The sequence below is a fragment of the Bufo gargarizans genome, chromosome 8 (assembly GCF_014858855.1).
Source record: "Bufo gargarizans isolate SCDJY-AF-19 chromosome 8, ASM1485885v1, whole genome shotgun sequence".
Classification (NCBI taxonomy): Eukaryota; Metazoa; Chordata; class Amphibia; order Anura; family Bufonidae; genus Bufo; species Bufo gargarizans.
The window spans coordinates 136,619,640-136,639,986 of NC_058087.1; the positions used below are offsets into that span (position 1 = coordinate 136,619,640).

Here is a 20,347-nt window from a genome sequence, read left to right on the forward strand (position 1 = left end):
CGGGTATACCCCCTTTTATTTGATGTTTGGGCGCCAAGGGTTATTGCCTGCTGACCACTCCTTGGATGTACTCGTACCTGATTGCATCAACCCATTCCCTAATACCGACTGGGTTGCTGAACACCAAAGGCGATTGAATACGGCCCAAGCTATTGTTCAGGAACGTATGGACTATGCTAGAGACCGGCAGCAGAGAGACTATGACCAAGCAGCCCATGCAGAACCCCTGACGATAGGGGCTGTGGTATGGTTAAAAAATAACCGCCGTACCAGTAAACTGGACAGTAAATGGGAGCAAAGTCCTTATGTTGTCACTGCAATCCCAAATGTTGGAACTCACACTTATGAGATCACCCGGGAGGGCAGGGGATCCCAAATTGTACACCGAAACCGGTTAAAGCTCTGCCTGACACCAGGACCCAGTGCCGAGAGTTCTATATCTGAACCCCCTGTGTCAGAGTCATCGATACAGCCCGAGGATCCTATGCAGGCTGTCCGAAATCTAAGGTATGACGCTGATCCCATGCATTGGCTTCTGACACCATGGTTGAACTTGTTGGTGCCCGCTCCGGCACCTACTGTACCCTTACTTCCAGAAGAGCCGGTTCAGGATGCCCCGGATCCAGTTCCCCCTCTAGTGGATCCTGTTGTTCCTGTTGTTCCTGACCAAGGTCTCACGGATGGAGATCCTCCTGTTGCTCCTCTCTCTTCTACCTCGGTGCTAAGGGAAGAGGAAACCCCTGTGTTGAGAAGGTCCACCCGGATGACCAGGGGACGTCCGCCAGTCCATTTAGGAGACTTTGACTATACTGGTGGTGTCTCCTCCCGAACAGTTGTTACTATCGGAAATAGCCTGCTTAATGTTTGTGCGCAAGAATGGACTCCTCCACGTGAGCCCTTGCCTGTTCTACACCCACGGGGAAACCCTGTGTAGTTCCTTATTATGCTTCAGTCAAGAAAAATAGACTAACCTGGTTCACCTTAAGTCCGCTGTGCCAGGTCAGCGGCCGTGCCTAAGAAGAAAGAAGACGCCCCTTTTTCTCGCGTCATTTATTGCAAATGTTATATTTTTGTGTGAAATAGTTGTTTATTATATTTATAATGCCATGTTTAACTTATGCATCAGCTTATGTTGGTTCAGGCATGTGTGTGAGTACGAGGCCTTACTCACGTTAAAGTCTGGGGGTGTGCAGCATACGGGTAGGCTACCCGACACTGCTAGATTTGAGTGTGTAGTTCCCTTTAAGCCAGTCAGGCCGGTTACCGGCAATCCTTATAACAGCCAGCAGAGGGAGCCCCCAGTTCAGTATAAATAGGCTAGGGCCTAGCTCAGGAAGTTTTAGAAGTTTCCAGACTCAGTGCAGAGAGGGTTCCCCTCCTGAGTCCGTATGCATAGAAGTCAGAAGGGCATAGCTAATCAGCCTGAAGACACAGAATACCACAGAGGCCGATCAGATAAAGCAAGAGGTACTCAAGATAACAGAGGAGGTACTAGATAAGGACAGCTTCAAGGGTACGCCAGCTATAGGGCATTAGACCTTGGAGAGAAAGTCACATGTTTCAGGACCAGTCAGGAATAGTGTGCAAGCCGCCTGTACTGCATCTCCTGTAATCAACACTCTGTAAAGAACATTGCTAAGACCGGCCATTCTGTAATTCCAAGAACCACCTGTATTCTTATGGAGAACCAACTGTCTTTCATGGAACGGCGCTTCCAACTGCGTCTATGTATTATTATCGCTGATATTCAGTAAAGTTCCAGTTTTTGTTGGCTACCCTATGCTTGCTTCATTCTTCCACCATACCATACACGGCGTGTCACCGTTTAATTGACACTGGCGTCACGAACTTTTAACTACCTGCCTGTTCCAGCATTCGCCCCGATTTGAAGACGACAGTGGATCCCAGGTTAGTGGGTAATCTGCACTACAAAGCCCAGCATACACTACTGACCCCCTGGGACACTGCACACATGCTGCTTGTTCTTTTCCTTAGTTCTTGTCCACCTCACTAAGATGGTCGCACGTGCTTAGTTTGAATCTTCAACTGCCACCAGCAATAGCTTCTGTTAGATACTGTGACAATTACAGGGACAGAGCTACAGCAAAAAGGACACACTCCCTGAGAAAGAATACTGCTCCTGAGCTGCCAGCCTGCGATAACTCTAGCAGTGCAATTGGAGCAGTAAATGGGGAGATCTCTCGATCCATGTGAGGTTCGGAGCTGGTTCTAGTTTTTTTTTTAAGTGATTATCATATAGTATATGATGTCTGATTTTCATTTTTACATCAATCATGGCACAACTCCTTTAATATTAAATTTTTTAACATTATATGATTAAAAAAAGTGTATCAATGAGAGTCCAACCCACGATACCAAAATGGGGTTCCTGGTTCCCAATTACTAGTACATATGGTATTAATAGTGGGTGTAGAGGTACCAGTCAAACTTGGCACTGTTCCCTGAGGGAGGTCTCACACTTACGCCTCTGCCCTACCGCGAGTCTGGCAGCACTATGGTGTGAGTCACATAAAGGACAAAAAGTAGACAATAGTAAATGTAATAAGTAACAGCAGTAATGTGGCGGCACTGCGGATCAGCGCCCCACCAAGGTTACACAAAATCAATATATCCCCTAAGTACACGTCTCCTGATGGCCTGAGTAAGCTGAATAGCTGAATTATCTCATCCACAGGCCAGAGGGGAACGTGGGCTTAAGCAATAATGCAGGTGTTAACATGCCAGCCGAATCATAAGAGTTAATGGACACAGTGTATGGATAGCATATCCACAACAACGGACATAATTAAATGCCACATGCATCCAGCACATAAAAAGTCACAACCGGCATGTAAAACACATATGTAAAATAAAGGGGAACCAACCATGGGACCTTGGTGAGCGCACCCCTGACGCGCGTTTCGCTGAGCTTTTTCAAAAGCTTGTAATACCCAACACCACTGCTACCAAGTAGTATTAGTAAAAATAATATTATATATCCATGTGGAATAAAAAACACACCTAGTGATTAGTGACAAATTCATATGAAGCGCACCATTTGGTCCGTTTATTGCACTTGACATTTTATACAATTAGGGATTTCTTTTACAATATACATTTCTTACCAACTGACTTAAAAACTGTTGTCTTATCCGGAAAAGCAGGTTTTGTTCCTTTCAGGATTTCACCAATTTCCCCAAAAATGGATGCCTAAATGACAAAGAAAGGCAAAAAAGTTTTTTTTTTTTTAAATACATTTTAAGATTAAAACTATGGAAGTCTTTGTCACTACAAGAGTTTGAGTCTGTAAAAACTTGCATTCTATTCATTTTGGGAAAAAAAATTTTTTTTTCCAGTCTTCATTAAATATTTTAAATATTATATATTATTATATATTTAAGTTTTCACTTCAAGTGAATAAAGTCTCTGCTCCACACTCAATCTGTCACCGAACTTCTGACGGTTTGATCTGTAGCCCTTATCTGTTATTTCCTAACAGCTCATAAACATTCATTTAATGCTACATTTTTGGATCCTGATAAGGTCCAAGTTAATCATACCCGGCATAGCCAGATACTACCTTTCCCCGCCAGAGCCCATTGACTATAATGGGACCCGGTGGGGATCCAGACTGTTTTCGGCATCAGTGCCGAGATTCGGCCATGCAAAAAACTCTGCAGCTGTATTTGTCTGGACAAATCTCAGCAACAATGCTGGAAACAAGCTGGATCTCCGTCGGGTCCCATTATAGTCAATAGGACCTGGTGGTGTCCCGACGGGCCTTGTGATGAACTTCGGCAGGCTTTTCCTATACTAGAATAGTCTGTCGGAGCAGTTTAGCACTAGTGTGAAGCTAGCTTAAGTCATATTCTTCTCAGTTTGATAAGAATTTAGCTAAAATGAGTTTATGAGCTGTCAGGAGGTCATCGATAAGAGCTACAGATCGAACTTGGGTGTAAGGCTGAGAGCCAGGCAGTCTGTAAATGCACTTAAAGTGAAAGCTGTAGAAGAAAAACTGTTGAACTTAATTTTTAATAAAGACCAATTAAAAAAATTTAAATGTGCCCCCATTTGTCCATAGCCTTTACATTATTAGTCTACTTTAGAAAAACAATCTTTAAACCCTCTATCTTACCCCTACATACTGCACATGGATTACACGCCATAGCTTAGAGCTGCGGATTGTTATAAATCATGTGTCCTAATTCTCTGTAGGTTATTTATAAGCTAAGATACTCGTTATACAATAATTAGCCCTTACCAGAAAACTATACTAATGACCTCGAAGGTGTAAGTCTGAACACATGCAATGAAATAAAACTTCATGTCAATTACTAGCTATGGGGTTATCAAATACAAAGTAGTTCTACCACGGCCATGCTTAATTTTAAATATGAGAAGGTTATACTTTTCAGTATGGATTTCCCATATAAATGAAAAGGAAATAAAGGAATTTCAAGAATTTGTAAATTACATGTGATATTTTCAGGAGCAATAGGGCAGAATATCATCACATACATTACATTCTAAGGCCTCTTTCACACTACCGTATGGCTATTTCAGTGTTTTGCTGTCCGTTTTTCACGGATCCGTTTTTCAGTTTTTTTGTTTCTGTTGCGTTTCCGTTTCGTTTTTCCGTATGGCATATACAGTATACAGTAATTACATAGAAAAAATTGGGCTCGCCATAACATTTTCAATAGATGGTTCAGAAAAAATGGAACGGATACGGAAGACATACAGATGCATTTCCGTATGTGTCCCGTTTTTTTTGCGGACCCATTGACTTGAATGGATCCACGGAACGTGATTTGCGGGCAATAATAGGACATGTTCTATCTTTCAACGGAACGGAAAAACGGAAATACGGAAACGGAATGCATACGGAGTACATACGGATATGAGTCCTGTATCCGGAGATGAGTCAAGCGGAAAGGAGCCCAGCACCGCCCCGCGTCCTCCGAATCTCCTCCTTGCTGGCTGACGTCACAGAGCTGGAGCGCCGAAATCTCGCGATGCGCGAGCTAGCGCATGCGCAGTGTCGGCATCATGTTCATTCCCTGTACTGGCATCAGCACAGGGAATGAACTACGCATGCGCTAGCTCGCGCATCGCGAGATTTCGGCGCTCCAGCTCTGTGACGTCAGCCAGCAAGGAGGAGATTCGGAGGACGCGGGGCGGTGCTGGGCTCCTTTCCGCTTAACTCATCTCCGGATACAGGACTCATATCAGGTCATTTGCATATGGATCAAAACTGTTTTTTAACACAATAAAAGCACACAGAGCTATGGGGACTGGGTATTGCGGATGTGCTAGCGGCCATCTAGCAGCCCATGTCCCCAGCTCTATGCGCAAAATCCTGGTGACAGGTTCCCTTTAATGGTCAGTGTAGCTTTCATTGGTTGGTCTCCATCTTTTCTAAAAAGGGATTGTCCAGGATTAGAAAAAAGTTAATTTTTTCACAGGAAGAACTCCATTATTGTCCATACCTGCAATGTCTAACACAGCCAACAGTGACACTGTTTCTTGGGGGAAAACAAGGGGGACAACCCTTTAAAGCATACCTGAGGTTTCAAAGTTTGCATAATGGCTGTGTTTCTTTGTACAATCAAAACTATCTTTTTCAGCCATATTATTCCCAGTTTCAGCTGCACTGCTAGATGCATTTCTCTCATAAGTCTTTCTTCTGTGAAATCTGCCAGCACTGTTCTGCTGTGATGTCCTTTCCCTTACTTCCCACCATGTTTGTTTTCAGCTCCGGAGCTCACAGAACAGATAAGGAAGGGGAGATCACACTTACAGACACACCGGAGGTTCCTATAATCTTCAACAGCTGTGTAGAAGCAGTCGTTTTATCAGGCTCAGGATCTCAGCTTGCTCTGACACTCCCCCATTTTCTGTGAGCTGTCTAATGTGTCTCTGCCACTGACTAGTCCAAGATCCGTCCCTAGTAACAGTTTTGTAAAAATGTCTTACCCCAGATAAGACAATATCCCCAGACTCCTTCTGGCTGGCCTCTTTGGTGTCCACATACAGCACACAATTCTTCATAAGAGCATCATCCAGTTCTCTCCAGTCTGGCCGGCAAGCACCAAGAGCTGAAATAGAGCATTGGGTGGGAATTTATCATGAGGGAAATCTTCAAAGTCAGTTTTGCTTGAGTCTGTGTTAGTGCATGGTGCATGTTGTTTGTTACATTTGGCACATCTGTAAACACTTATCTAGAAATGCTTCTTCATTTTTTTTTTTTTTCACCCCCCTACTGCAGTGAGATGCCTTTTTACAACTTTTTTAGAAAGTTGCAGTGATAAATCTGGAATGAAACTACTAGCTAACCACATATACATTTCAAAACTAGAGTAGAGTAGTGTAAAAATTCAAAAAGTTGCATATTTTGGCACAAATAAGCCAAAAAAAGGCACAAATGCCCTATTTTGTGACTTTTACAGCCAGAATTCTGATGGGCGGGGTTCATAGACAGATAGAGCCGTCATTTACATAGGCTTTACGCCAGTTAGTTGGCGTAAAAAGTTGCAAAATGTGGCGCAAATTACCTTTTGTGCGCAAAAATAAATAAAATGGTGCCTTTTTATGCTTGACTCTAAACTCACCACTTTTTACAAACCTAGGTGGAGCTAAGTGGAGGGGATACAGGAGCCCGACACATTTAAAGGTTATGTACACCTTTGGGGCAGTTTTTTATTATTGCATTGTACTCATTTTGAGCTAAAATATATTTTTTTAATTGGTCTTTGCTAAAAATATGGAGTCCTTATTTCTGTACAGAGCTGACATGCTCCTTATCTCTGCTCCCTGACATTATAAACACTCATTATAGCTCAGTTCTTATCTTACAGATAAAAATGTGGCTTAAATAAGTGTTTATGACCTTTCAGTAGTTTAGAGATAAGGTTTATTAAATGACCAAAGTGAAAGTACCAGTCACACAGTTAGAAAAACTGTTAACTCTTTGTGACAGAATAGCTCAATATTTTTAATTAAGGCCAATTAAAAAACAGATTTTTAGCCAAAAATTAGTAACATACAATTATAAACAAAAACTGCCAGAAAACCAGCGTAAATTACAACTGAAAGCTATGTCAGCTGCTGTAGGACTCAGTTTCAGGCACATAGACCTCACAGATGAGCCTCTTTATAAATCAGTTGCATCTTTTGCCAGTGTTTTTTTGTTATTTTTTAAGAAGATTGGCACGTGAAAATCTTTAGTAAATGACCCCTACTGAATTGACAGGTTGACTCTGACTGCTCTCCAGAACATAACTGTCCTCTTGTTTTCTATTTCCAGTAGGAATACTACTCTTCTGCATGGAAAATAAATACAGGATTAACCACAGTACCATTAATGTGTGCACCCGGCTTGACCCAATCCCCGAAAAGGATGGGCTCTGTAGACATTGTAGCTGTGATAATCACATTGGCGTCCGTCACTGCTTCTTGGGCTGTAGAACAAACACGAACATTTCCTTCAACAGCTTTTGCAAATTGTTCAGCGTTTTCCCTTGTGCGGCTCCAAATCCTAACCTGCGCATAAGTAAAAAAAAATCTTGATAGGCAGCGATTTTAACATTATGCTTTACAATGGGATGAAAGAGGTTTTTTTGGGCCACTGGGGAAACAGTTATATCATTACAGAAGAGAACATCCATCCAGAATAATGAACTTCTGTTACCAGGCACAGTGCCTTGTAGTGCTAGCTCAGATAAATGTAATCCCTAGTGATCTGCAGCATCATTCTGCAAAAAAATAAAATAAAAAATGTACTTAATCTTTATGCAAATAAGCAGTTAAGTGCACTGAGGGTGGGCCAAAGCCACTCTGTGCACCGTTGTTCCTCCTGCTTCCTTTGCCAGCCCCTCCCCCTTCTTGATTGACAGGGCCCTGGAGAGATGACTATGCAGAACCCTCAATTAAGGAGAGGGAGGGGCTGGCACAGGAAGCAGAAAGAGCAAGGGTGCACTGAGTGACTTAGGCCACCCAGGGTGCATATAACTTCTCATTTGCATATTGATTAAAAGTACTTTCTCCAGGATGAAGCAAGAGATCGCTAGGCGGGAGATATCATTACATTCCGCTGGCATAACCCTACAAGGGATTGTGCCTGGGGTATCAGTGAAACAATCACGTCACTACCAGCTGATATTATGGCATATGCACCTGCCGATCAGCTGTTAGGCCCCTTGCAGACGAGCATGAGCGGATTAGGTACGGATGCGTTGCGGATGCGTTCAGTGAAAACTGCGCAATTTCGCAAATCTATTCAGTTTTGTTTGCAATCGCGTTCAGTATTTATCGCGCGTGCAATGCGATTTAATGCGTTTTGCACGCGCGTGATAAAAAAAACTGAATGTTTACAAACAACATATCTTAGCAACCATCCGTAAAAAAAGGCATCGCATCTGCACTTGCTTGCAGCCCCATTCACGTCTATGGGGCCAGCTTTGCGTGAAAATCGCAGAATATAGAACCTGCTGCGATTTTCACGCAACGCACAAGTGATGCGTAAAAACCAACGCTCATGTACACAAACCCATTGAAATGAATAGGTCCAGATTACATGCAGGCGCAATGCGTTCGCATCGCGCTGAAAACTCGATGGTGTGAAAGGGGCCTTAGGGTGCATTCACATGACTGTATCCGTTTTTGTGAATCCACAAAAACAGATACAAGCTGTGTGCGTTCCGCATTTTGGACAAGAATAGGGCAGGTTCTATCTTTTTTGAAGGGCCGCACAACAGACGTGCAGATGAGGAGATCACACGGTGTGGCCCTATTGAAATGAATGGGTCCCCATCGATCTGCAAATTTGCAGAATGTTTGCGGAAAGAAAAATACGGTAGTATGAATGGGCTCTTACCTTGTAGCTCCAGCACCGGAACTACACAGCTCAGTCCATTGTGTAGTGGATGGAGCGGGTCACTCTCAGCATAAGGCTACATGCACACGACCGTGCCGTATTTTGCGGTCCGCAAACCTACGCAAAAAAAGGAAGCTGCCCGTGTGCCTTCCGCAATTTGCGGAACGGAACGGGCGGCCCATTGTAGACATGCCTATTCTTGTCCGCAAAACGGACAAGAAGAGGACATGCTATATTTTTTTTGCGGGCCCACGGAACAGTGCAATGGATGCGGACAGCACACGGAGTGCTGTCCACATCTTTTGCGGCCCCATTGAAGTAATGGGTCCGCATCCGAGCCACAAAAACGGCGGCTTGGGTGCAGACCCAAACAACGGCCGTGTGCATGAGGCCTAATCCCATTCAACCACCATAAGGCAATTGTTATCTTTTATGCCAGTACATGGTGTACATCCCATGGCGGAAAAACAGAGGTCTATAGTTTGGTGAAAAGATCTTAAGAGGAAAATCTGTGTTTGCCATCCTCTATACTCATCATATTTATCCCCGTTACAGATGGAGAGATTCAGGTAATGATATATAAGGGAACTGCTTATAGGCAGTTCCCTAATAATTTCGCCATACCGGTAGACAGTTATCTTTCAGCACTGTTATGTCACACCGGCCCCATGCACACGACCGTATCCGTTTTGCGGTCCGAAAACTGCAGATCTGCGAAATATACATACCGTCCGTGTTGCATCCACATTTTTTGTGAACTAATTTACTTCAACAGGTCTGCAGTCCATATTTAGCGGACAAGTGCAAGACATGTTCTACCATTTAGCAGAACGGACATATGAATGCTAAAAAACATGGATCGTCTGTGTGCTTTCCGAATCTCTATGTCCATTCCGCAAAAAGATAGACTATGTCCACAAAATGCTTTTCAAAGGGTCTGCAAATAAAATGCGGACAGCATCTACATTTTGTGGATCCGCAATTTGCAGGCAGTAAAATGGATACGGCCTTACCGAGAGCTGTTTGTCAGCTTCTGCACTCATTACCAGTTGTAGTCTATCAGGTAAAGCATCTGCACATGTGGATGATGAGAATGCTCTTTGGGACAAAAGCAAACAGATGTAGGATGTAATAAAACTGACATCACTAAACATGAAAAATCATCTTCTCTACATTTCAGGGAATGTTGCTTATCTTCCATGAGGCCTACATGTCAATTAGTGAATTTGCAGTGGAAAGCAATGGGTATACTGTGTGGCAACGTTCCTTCTTAAAGGGGTTATTCCATGAATAATGAAATACAATGAAAAACAGACATCATATAGGACATGACAATCTGTTTCTAACAAAGCTAGAACCAGCTTTATATCTCACATGGATCCAGGGATCCCTCCATTTATTGCTCCAGTTGGTCTGCTAGATTTTTTCAGGCTGGCAGCTCAGAGGGCAAGTCCTTTCTCAGGGGGCATGTCTTTTCTGCTGCTGCTCTCTCCATATGAAAGCTCAGGGGGCTTGTCCTTTCTGCTGCAGCTCAGGGGACATATCCTTTCTTCTGCAGCCCTCTCCCTATCAAATCTCAGGAGGGGTGTCCTTTCTTCAACAGCTCTCTCCCTGTCAAAGTTCATGGAGTGAGGCCTTTCTGCTGCAAGGTCTCTACCTATTAAAGCTCAGTGGGTGTGTCCTCTGTTCTGTAGCTCTCTCCCTATCAAAGCTCAGGAGGTATATTCTTTCTGCTGCAGTTCTCTTCCCGTAACTTTCAGAGAGAGAAGATCCAGCTGGTGGCAGTAGAAGGATGGAACTGAGCGTGTGCGACCACTTCAGCCAGGTGGACAGAGAAATAAAGAAAATAACAAACAGCAGGTGGCGCTATACAGATACATTTTATATAATAACCGTGTGGCTATGCTAAGACTAGGTTTTTAATTACATGCAATTACAAAATTGTTCAGATCCAGGTGCTGGTTTAAAAAATGCTGAACATTTTTCATAACCCTTTAATGTAGTTTAAAAGTGATAAAAACACCATATGCTCCCGGCACCCCCACCGATCAGCTGTGAGATGAGGAGACGGCACTATGTCCCATGTCCAGTGGAGCGATGACGTAGTGTAATTACCAGCACAATTGAATGGAGCGGGTACTTCTATTATACTGCACTTCCGAGACGAAGTGCGGTGTAATGAAGAGGAAGCGGCACTCGCGTGGAGCTCCGCCTCTTCTTCAAACAGCTGATCGGTGGGGGTGCCGGGTGTTGGACTCCCACAGATCAGATATTAATGACCTATCCTGAGAATAGGTCAACAATATTAACCGCTGGATAACCCCTTTAAACTATCAAGACCTCCCACCAAACTGAATAAGGGCATTAACCCCTTGGCCTTTGCTAGTCGCTTCCTGCTCAATAAAAGACACTTTTCATCCCCCACTCCTCGCTTGGCTTCATTCAAAACAATATTTGTATTTTTGTCATGAAAATAACCTAAAATGGCTTTTACAGTATGCTTTGCGCACTTTGTTCCGCTCAATCCCTGACTGTAAGAGAAATGAAGCATGCATTGTTCTGCATAATACGAGCAATTCTCATCTCAGTTAATGCACGTGTGTCGGTTCCTCTCGTTATATTGATGGCTCTTATTTACCTCTTTGAATAGAAACTGTTGTGTGAAGGCTTGGTAATGACTGAGCGCCTGAGCTCCGGAGCCCAGAATGCAGAGCACTTCAGCGGGCGAGGGTTTCAAGAGCTGGAACAGAAGCAGCAAAAGCTCATCACTTCCTTTATGAATATGCATTGAAATATTAAGCAAATTAATTTAAATTGAATCAGAATCAGAAGTGTACCTGATAAACCACGAATGTAGTCCTGCCCCCCACCCAAAAACAGGTTAGAGAAGCACTCCCACAAAAATGATTATTCTCTGATCTGTTAGAAAGATGCATGACATAAACTGTAGTGAAGGTAATCTTCCTACCAGTCACTGTATTTGTGTGTTATACCCTCCCTTCTGCTCCTCAGCTGTGTCATGTGACCAACTACTCTGATCTCCAACTGACACAGGACAGGAAGTCAGTTACTTGTCTATGCATTCCTATGAGACTGATATTGAGGCTCCTATAGGAATACATAAAGAAACTGGCTTCCTGTCCACACATAAGATGCTATGTTATTTGGAATGTAAGAGTGTTGGTCACATGACACAGCTGAGGCTCAGAAGGGGGTTATAACTCACAAATACAGTCACTGCTAAGAAAATTACCTACACTATAGTTTAAATCATGTAGGATTCTAACAGGTCAGAGAATAAAAAAAAAATTGTGGGGATGCTTCCTTCAATTTTATTATATGCCTATGGATTTGTGGTGCTAAAAACTACAATGTCAGTAGAACACAAATTGAGGGCCACCAGTCATGGACCTTCTATGAAGACAATGGAAAACTCTTCAGATGCAATTATATAAAAGGTATAATCATATACATTTATTCACAGAACTCTTCCTTCCAAGACCCTGACCTATCAGGACTTCAATGGCATGGCCACCTCTTAACTACAGTCAGTGGGGAGTGCTACATTATTGAATCAGCAAATGGGGATCACAGGACCCCTGTTCTCCCACAGGTGGGATTTGCATCTATCTCTCATTTATGAAATATGTGCATATACTAGGAACCCTCCCTTAAAGAGGTATTCCAATGGGATATCTCCAGTATAAGATATGTCAGAAATGTGTTATGCTTTTCAGCCTTACCTTGGGACCTCATAACCCCTGGTAAACTGTAGACACTGGTTGGTGACAGGTGTATAAGTCTATGAGATATTCGGAAACCAGTCATCAAACACAACCAGCTCTTCCATTCCTCCACCTTTTTGCATCAGGTTCTGGCTTGCTCTAGAGTAATGTTGAGCGACTAGTACCTTGGAACCGAAGTCGAGTTCATTTTCAAGTTTTAAAGTGGTTTTCCACTTTAAAAATCAATTATCGAAGTTATCCAACGAAGTCAAGCTCATCGGAGCCCATACATTCTAATACCGTACAGAGACGGATGTCCATACAGTTTTATTCCGAAGTTTTCAACAAAGCGATTTCAGATTAAGCATCCGAAGCTCGCTTCGCTCAACTCTACTCTAGAGCCAAGTCGAGATGATGGGGATGAACCTTTTCCAAATAACCTCTGGGACCCCCCAACTATCAGACATTTATAACATATTCTATATAAATGTCTGTCATTAAAATACCCCTTTAAATTGGACACTGGAGCGGAGACACGTAAATGGCAGCGAGTAGTCTGCAGTCAGCGCTCCTGTACTGGCCGACTGCTCCATTATGGAAAACAGGCGTATATGCTAATAGAAGAAAATTAGGGAATTTCCTATACTCATTAGTCAAATTGAAATCGTTGGGTTTGGCAGACAATAACGGTCATCAATATCAGATTGGTGGGGGAACAACTCCCGGCAAACCTGTCGATCAGCTGTGTGAAAAGGGCACCTGCCTCTTCCTAGGCCAATGACATCACATTTACCACTCACATGGCCTAGGGCAGTGGTGGCGAACCTATGGCATGGGTGCCAGAGGCGGCACTCAGAGCCCTCTTTGTGGGCACCCACGTCCTGGAAAAAGTCTATGGTGTATCAGAATGCCTTAAACTTTTACTGCCATTCATCAGAGCAGTGCGCACTATGAACAGTGCAGGCAGCACATTGAATGTAGGCAGGCTATTATAGTACATTGAGGATATAATAGGTTAAATTGCCGTGTTGGCACTTTGCGATAAATAAGTGGGTTTAGTGTTAGAGTTTGGGCACTTGGTCTCTAAAAGGTTCACCATCACTGGCCTAGGGTCAGCTCCATCTCATTCAAGTGAATGGGCCTGGACTGCAATACCAGGCACAGCCACTATACAATGTACGGCGCTGTGCCTGGTAAGCTGTGAAAAGGCTGCAACTGGAGCGCCACGGCCTCTTCAAACAAGTGATCGTCAGGAATGCTGGGACTTGGACCCCCACGATCATATATTGATGACCTATCCTGAGGACAGACCATTACTATAAAAATCTAAAAAAAAAAACATTAATGTGTATGGCCAGCTTAGTGTCACCCCATGGAATGCAATTTAGGCTACTTTCACATATGTGGTACAGCCTTCCGGAAGGCTGTTCCAGCATGGAATGCTAGGAAGAGGCCAGTAAAAACCCAGCATATTTGACAGACAGCGGCCGGATCTCCACTGGACCCCATAATAGTTAATGGTATCGGCAGGCATTCCGGTACCATCTGGCAATGCCGGAACCAGAGAGCTCCAGCAGGCTGTTCAGGCACATACCTTACCGCATACTATACTTACCGCATATGTGAAACTAGCCTTAGGATTTCGGGAATTCTTCACAAATCGGAGAAATAAAACCCTGTGCTCTCACCTTTGTTGCGATTACTGAAACTGCAGCTGTTCTTTTATCTGTAATGACTTTGCCATCAATTACCTGGATCCAAAAAGAACATATCAAAAGAATAAATGAAAAATGTAAGCAGTGGCAAAAAAAAACACGACAGTGCTGCCAGTAAAATTAAAGTAGTAATAATAGAAAAAAAATATGTATAAACTACTGTTAAAATCTACAAACCAATATCACTCAAACTTCTAATTACTTAAAGGACTACTGTCATTGAAAACAAACATCTACAGGCATCTGAAGGGTTAAAGGGGTTTTCTGGGTTGCATCAGCATCCTTTAAAATAATCATTTATGAAGGTCGCTGTAATTTTGTAATGTATTTATTTTACCTTTATTGCTCCTATCTTCTGTCCTGGGCTGTGGTCACATGGCCAGGTCCAAACAGCTCTTTATTTCCTGTGATGTCACGTCCATTGGCGGGGCAATGATAGGGGAGTGTCTATGTAACTAGCTGGGAGGGAGGAGCTATAAACTAGCTGGGCGGGGCTGTGGCAGAGAAAGGAGAAGTGCATCATGGGTTTGGTTGGAAACAGCAACAGGAAGTGCTACATACAGGATGGAAACAAACCAGAGGGATTGGATTACGTGGTGAAAATGGGTCGGGAGAGTCCAAATTGAAAAAGGAAAAGCATGGGAAAGATATAATGAGGTAATCAACTACATGAGCAGATCTGTTATAAAGTGTGGTAATCCCATAAAACCCCTTTAAGCCACAGGACAGCCACAGCACAAGTTTAGGGGTGTTGTACAAAACAATCCCTATGGTCCTAATATAAACCATATTAGAAAAATATATATTTACACTCACCTTTGCCCGATCCCACCATTCCCCAGCCCCAGTTGGTTCTGGACCCTGCAGGACAGGAAATGTCTTGGTCCATGGCCATTGTGGCCAGTAACAGGCCCCAGAAATTATCATGTACTATATGATGTCACATACTAGTCGTGGACTAACCCCTTTAAGAACGAATGGATTAGTGGACACGGGGACAATAGGAAAGGCAATAGCGCGCATAAAGATTTACTATATTTACGGTATAGTATACATCAGGTACAGTCAGGTCCATAAATATTGGGACATCGACACAATTGTAACATTTTTGGCTCTATACACCACCTCAATGGATTTGAAATGAAACAAACAAGATGTGCTTTACCTGCAGACTGTCAGCTTTAATTTGAGGGTATTTACATCCAAATCAGGAGAACGGTGTAGGAATTACAACAGTTTGCATATGTGCCTCCCACTTGTTAAGGAACCAAAAGTAATGGGACAATTGGCTTCTCAGCTGTTCTATGGCCCGGTGTGTTTTATTCCATCATTATCCCAATTACAATGAGCAGATAAAAGGGCCAGAGTTCTGTGCTATTTGCACTTGGAATCTGTTGCTGTCAACTCTCAAGATGAGATCCAAAGAGCTGTCACTATTAGTGAAGCAAGCCATCATTAGGGTGAAAAAAAAATAACTATCAGAGAGATAGCAAAAACATTAGGCGTGGCCAAAAAGACTGTTTGGAACATTCTTTAAAAAAAGGAACGCACCGGTGAGCTCAGCAACACCAAAAGACCCGGAAGACCACGGAAAACAACTGTGGTGGATGACCGAAGAATTCTTTCCCTGGTGAAGAAAACACCCTTCACAACAGTTGGCCAGATCAAGGACACTCTCCAGGAGGTAGGTGTATGTGTGTCAGAGTCAACAATCAAGAGAAGACTTCACCAGAGTGAATACAGAGGGTTCACCACAAGATGTAAACCATTGGTGAGCCTCAAAAACAGGAAGGCCAGATTAGAGTTTGCCAAACGACTTCTGAAAAAGCCTTCACAGTTCTGGAACAACATCCTATGGACAGATGAGACCAAGATCAACTTGTACCAGAGTGATGGGAAGAGAAGAGTATGGAGAAGGAAAGGAACTGCTCATGATCCTAAGCATACCACCTCATCAGTGAAGCATGGTGGTGGTAGTGTCATGGCGTGGGCATGTATGGCTGCCAATGGAACTGGTTCTCTTGTATTTATTGATGATGTGACTGCTGACAAAAGCAGCAGGATGAATTCTGAAGTGTTTCGGGCAATATTATCTGCTCATATTCAGCCAAATGCTTCAGAACTCATTGGACGGCGGTTCACAGTGCAGATGGAGAATGACCCAAAGCATACTGCAAAAGAAACCAAAGAGTTTTTTTAAGGGAAAGAAGTAGAATCTTATGCAATGGCCAAGTCATTCACCTGACCTGAATCTGATTGAGCTGCATTTCACTTGCTGAAGACAAAACTGAAGGGAAAATGCCCCAAGAACAAGCAGGAACTGAAGACAGTTGCAGTCGAGGCCTGGCAGAGCATCACCAGGGATGAAACCCAGCGTCTGGTGATGTCTATGCGTTCCAGACTTCAGGCTGTAATTGACTGCAAAGGATTTGCAACCAAGTATTAAAAAGTGAAAGTTTGATTTATGATTATTATTCTGTCCCATTACTTTTAGTCCCTTAACAAGTGGGAGGCACATATGCAAACTGTTGTAATTCTTAACACCTGATTTGGATGTAAATACCCTCAAATTAAAGCTGATAGTCTGCAGGTAAAGCACATCTTGTTCATTTCATTTCAAACCCATTGTGGTGGTGTATAGAGCCAAAAATGTTAGAATTGTGTTGATGTCCCAATATTTATGGACCTGGCTGTAAATGCTGTCAGATTTCTCATCATAATTCCCCCCTGAATTACCGCTCCCTTCTGTAGACTCGCCGAGGTGACATACAATCAATATTTGATATGTTTCATCTATTAGCTTTTTATTTTACACAATGTGACATGGAGAAAGGAAAGCTGGTAGATGTAATGGTGTGTCTATAAAATGCTTGGTGGCTTTTTCAATATCCATCATCTCAATGCTGCAGCATTATATACTACCAAACGCTCGCTATTATTCCTAGCGCAGTTTTCACGAGTTGTATAGGTGCCTGCTTGTAGGTGCAAAATGTGTACGTTAAAATGTCAGTTTTAGAAACTACTTGTACTCCCCCTTGTAATAACAATTCTGGAGCTTCTATTCTTATGACTCTATGTTGTGCCGTTCCTGTATTATTTCTGCTAGAAGTTTACTAATAAATTGTCTGCAGTAAAGGTACTGCTGGGTGTTAGGCTACTTTCACACTAGCGTTTAAGTTTTCCGGTATTGAGTTCCGTCATAGGGGCTCAATACCGGAAAGAACGCTTCAGTTTTGTCCCCATTCATTGTGGGCAAAACTGAACTGAACAGAAAGGAATGCTGCAAACTGCATTCCGTTTAGTTGTGTTCCCAGACCGGAGAGCAAACCGCAACATGTTGTAGTTTGGTTTCCATCCTGGGATGCGGAGCAAGATGGATCAGTCATGACCGCCAATGCAAGTCAATGGGGACTGATCCGTTTTCTCTAACACAATCTGACACACTAGAAAACGTATCCGTCCTCCATTGACTTTCAATGGAGCTCATAACGGATGCAGATGGTTGTATAATCAGTAACGGAAGCGTTTTTTGCTGAACCCTGACGGATCCAGCAAAAACGGTAGTGTGAAAGTAGCCTAACCAGTAGCGGGTGTGTCTGACTTTGTCCTATCACTGTTGCTGGTGTTAGACTATGCAGGGACACACCCCCAACTGGTAACATTCATCTATGCCTTTACTGCAAGCTGCTAGCTTCTAGTAGCAATAACGGAAAGGCACAACATAAAGTCATAAGAATAGATGCTCCAGAATTTTATTACATGGGGAGTCCAAGTAGTTACTACAACAGACGTCAGGAGAGGAGTCAGGTCGTCTTTAAAGGACATCTGTCAGCAGATTTGTTTATATGACACTGGCTGACCTTGTCATATATCTTCTATATAAAAGAATCTTCATATAAAAGAGAGGATCAAAAAATATATATATCTAAAAAAAAAAAAATAATTATATGATCCTTCAGGCGGACATAAACGCTTCTAAGTTCTTTTATCGAGTATCTTAATTTGTGCAAGCAGTGAAACACAGGGACAGTTGTATATGCAAAATACATATGTTGTTTATTATAAAACAAAGAATATAAAATCAATACAATTGCAAAACAAATGATGAAGTTACAAAATAATACCCGAACACGCCACACGGTGGTGCTAACACACCGCTATCTCACCAGCACAGTATAACTTAGTGATTTATGACAACCAGTGTTATACCTTTAACAAACAGACTCATGTACCAAGAGAAACTTAGGATCTTCTGTTTATCAAACAGGCTATAACAATAAAACACGGATATACAGTAAAATAAATGTTATCCCTTGACTGTTTTCCTATGACCAATCAAAAATATAGGATATTAAAATGATAAAATATTCAGCTCGGCAATCAGACTAGGGAAAGTAACTTTCCAAGGGTTTAGTCCTCTTTTCAAATAATGTCAGATCTTCTATTAGCAATATGCATCTTTGCTAAGAGAATAATCAGCATTATGGAGGCGCCTAACACTTTATATTCCCACAGTATGGGAACTCTTGGCTATGTACCGAGAGAGATATCTTATTATTCCGAGCAGTAAACACAATATACGTTACCGGGTCAAAAGGACAGTTCAGATGGGACCAGTTCAAGAACTTTCCTAGTAGTCCCAAAAAAAATAATCCAAGTTTTTTCTGCTATAGTTTTCTTTTTGAGTTTTTCATTTGGTCTTGATTAAATGGATGGATTCTTTTTATATAGAAGATATATGACAACCTGTTACACATGCGCTTGGCAGCTGAAGGCATCTGTGTTGGTCCCATGTTCATATGTGTCCGCATTGCTGAGAAAAATGAAGCTTTATTATATGCAAATGAGTCTCTAGGAGCAACAGGTGTGTTACCATTACACCTAGAGGCTCTGCTCTCTCTGCAACTGCCACGCCCTCTGCACTTTGATTGACAGGTCCAGGCAGTGTGAACGTCATCACTAATCACATCATCACCTCCATCCTAATATGATACTATGCCGGTGAGCAGGGCAGAGAAATTAGAAAAAGAGCAAACAAAGAGCAAACAGCAGGTGGCGCTATACAGATAGATTCCATTGAATAACTCAGCAGCTATAATACATTTTTAATTGCATGCAATTATAAAAGTATCCAGCCGCTGGTTTGGAAACTATAGAATATTTTTTGTGGGACAACCCCTCTAAGTAGCAATTAGACTCCAGCAGCATTGGTCCGGTTGTACATGGAATGGTTATTACAAGATATGAAGGAGTTAAAGATGAAGATATCGTGTCAATTACAAATAGTTTCGGCATATCTGAGACAAGTGCTATATCAGTTAAGCTATAAATTTCTGTTAAAATGCTATCACTCAACTGGAATAACTATAGCGAGAACATTTAAGACAGCAAATATTAACCATTTCCCAACCATTTTTCATCATCACATGAGATAAGAGCAAATAGACAGCAATAAAGTGCTTTGATGCCCCCTGCTGGAGATTACAGAAACTGCATAACACCTCCCTGTAAACCAGGAACAGTCAGTCATACACTGTACTTACAGCTTTCAGAGTCCCGTTTGACGGCTCAAATAGGAGAACGGTTGCTTGATGCGAGGGAATGTCTGACGACGTGTTAGTCTCGTAGAAAGTTACCAACTTTGTGGTTAAGGCATCATCCTCTGTACTGTATGCCGGCATCACCCCTAAGAATCTAAAAGCACATAATACTTAGCATCTTCTATAATATTTCATATAAAACAGTTTTTCTTTTTTTTTTTCATTACTGGAGTAGAACAGAGAAATTATGCAGATGTGAACATAGCCTAAGGGTCCATTCACACGTCCGCAATGCTGTTCCGCATTTTGCGGAACGGAATTGCGGACCTATTCATTTCTATGGGGCCGCACAATGTGCTGCCCGGATCCGGAATTGTGGATCCGCACTTCCGGGTCCGCAATTCCGTTCCCGAAAAAAAATAGAACATGTCCTATTCTTGTCTGCGGACAAGATTAGGCATTTTCTATTAAGTGCCGGCCATGTGTGGTCTG

At 42.6% G+C, this 20,347-nt stretch overlaps 1 protein-coding gene across 6 annotated transcripts in view; it reads right to left on the reverse strand.

The window, feature by feature from the left end:
* Positions 1-20,347, reverse strand: part of CRYM (crystallin mu) — a 72,364-nt gene that overhangs the window by 14,464 nt on the left and 37,553 nt on the right. For 5 of the 6 annotated variants that reach the window (XM_044303542.1, XM_044303541.1, XM_044303543.1 and 2 more), the window contains 6 exons: positions 19,859-20,009; positions 14,289-14,351; positions 11,514-11,615; positions 7,359-7,542; positions 5,977-6,098; positions 3,126-3,210 (listed from right to left, as the gene is read on the reverse strand). In XM_044303542.1, the coding sequence (XP_044159477.1) occupies positions 3,126-3,210; positions 5,977-6,098; positions 7,359-7,542; positions 11,514-11,615; positions 14,289-14,351; positions 19,859-19,996 (694 nt within the window). In that variant the 5' untranslated portion in view covers positions 19,997-20,009. The remainder of the gene's footprint in view (positions 1-3,125; positions 3,211-5,976; positions 6,099-7,358; positions 7,543-11,513; positions 11,616-14,288; positions 14,352-19,858; positions 20,010-20,347) is intronic. The other variant, XM_044303539.1, reaches the window with a different exon arrangement.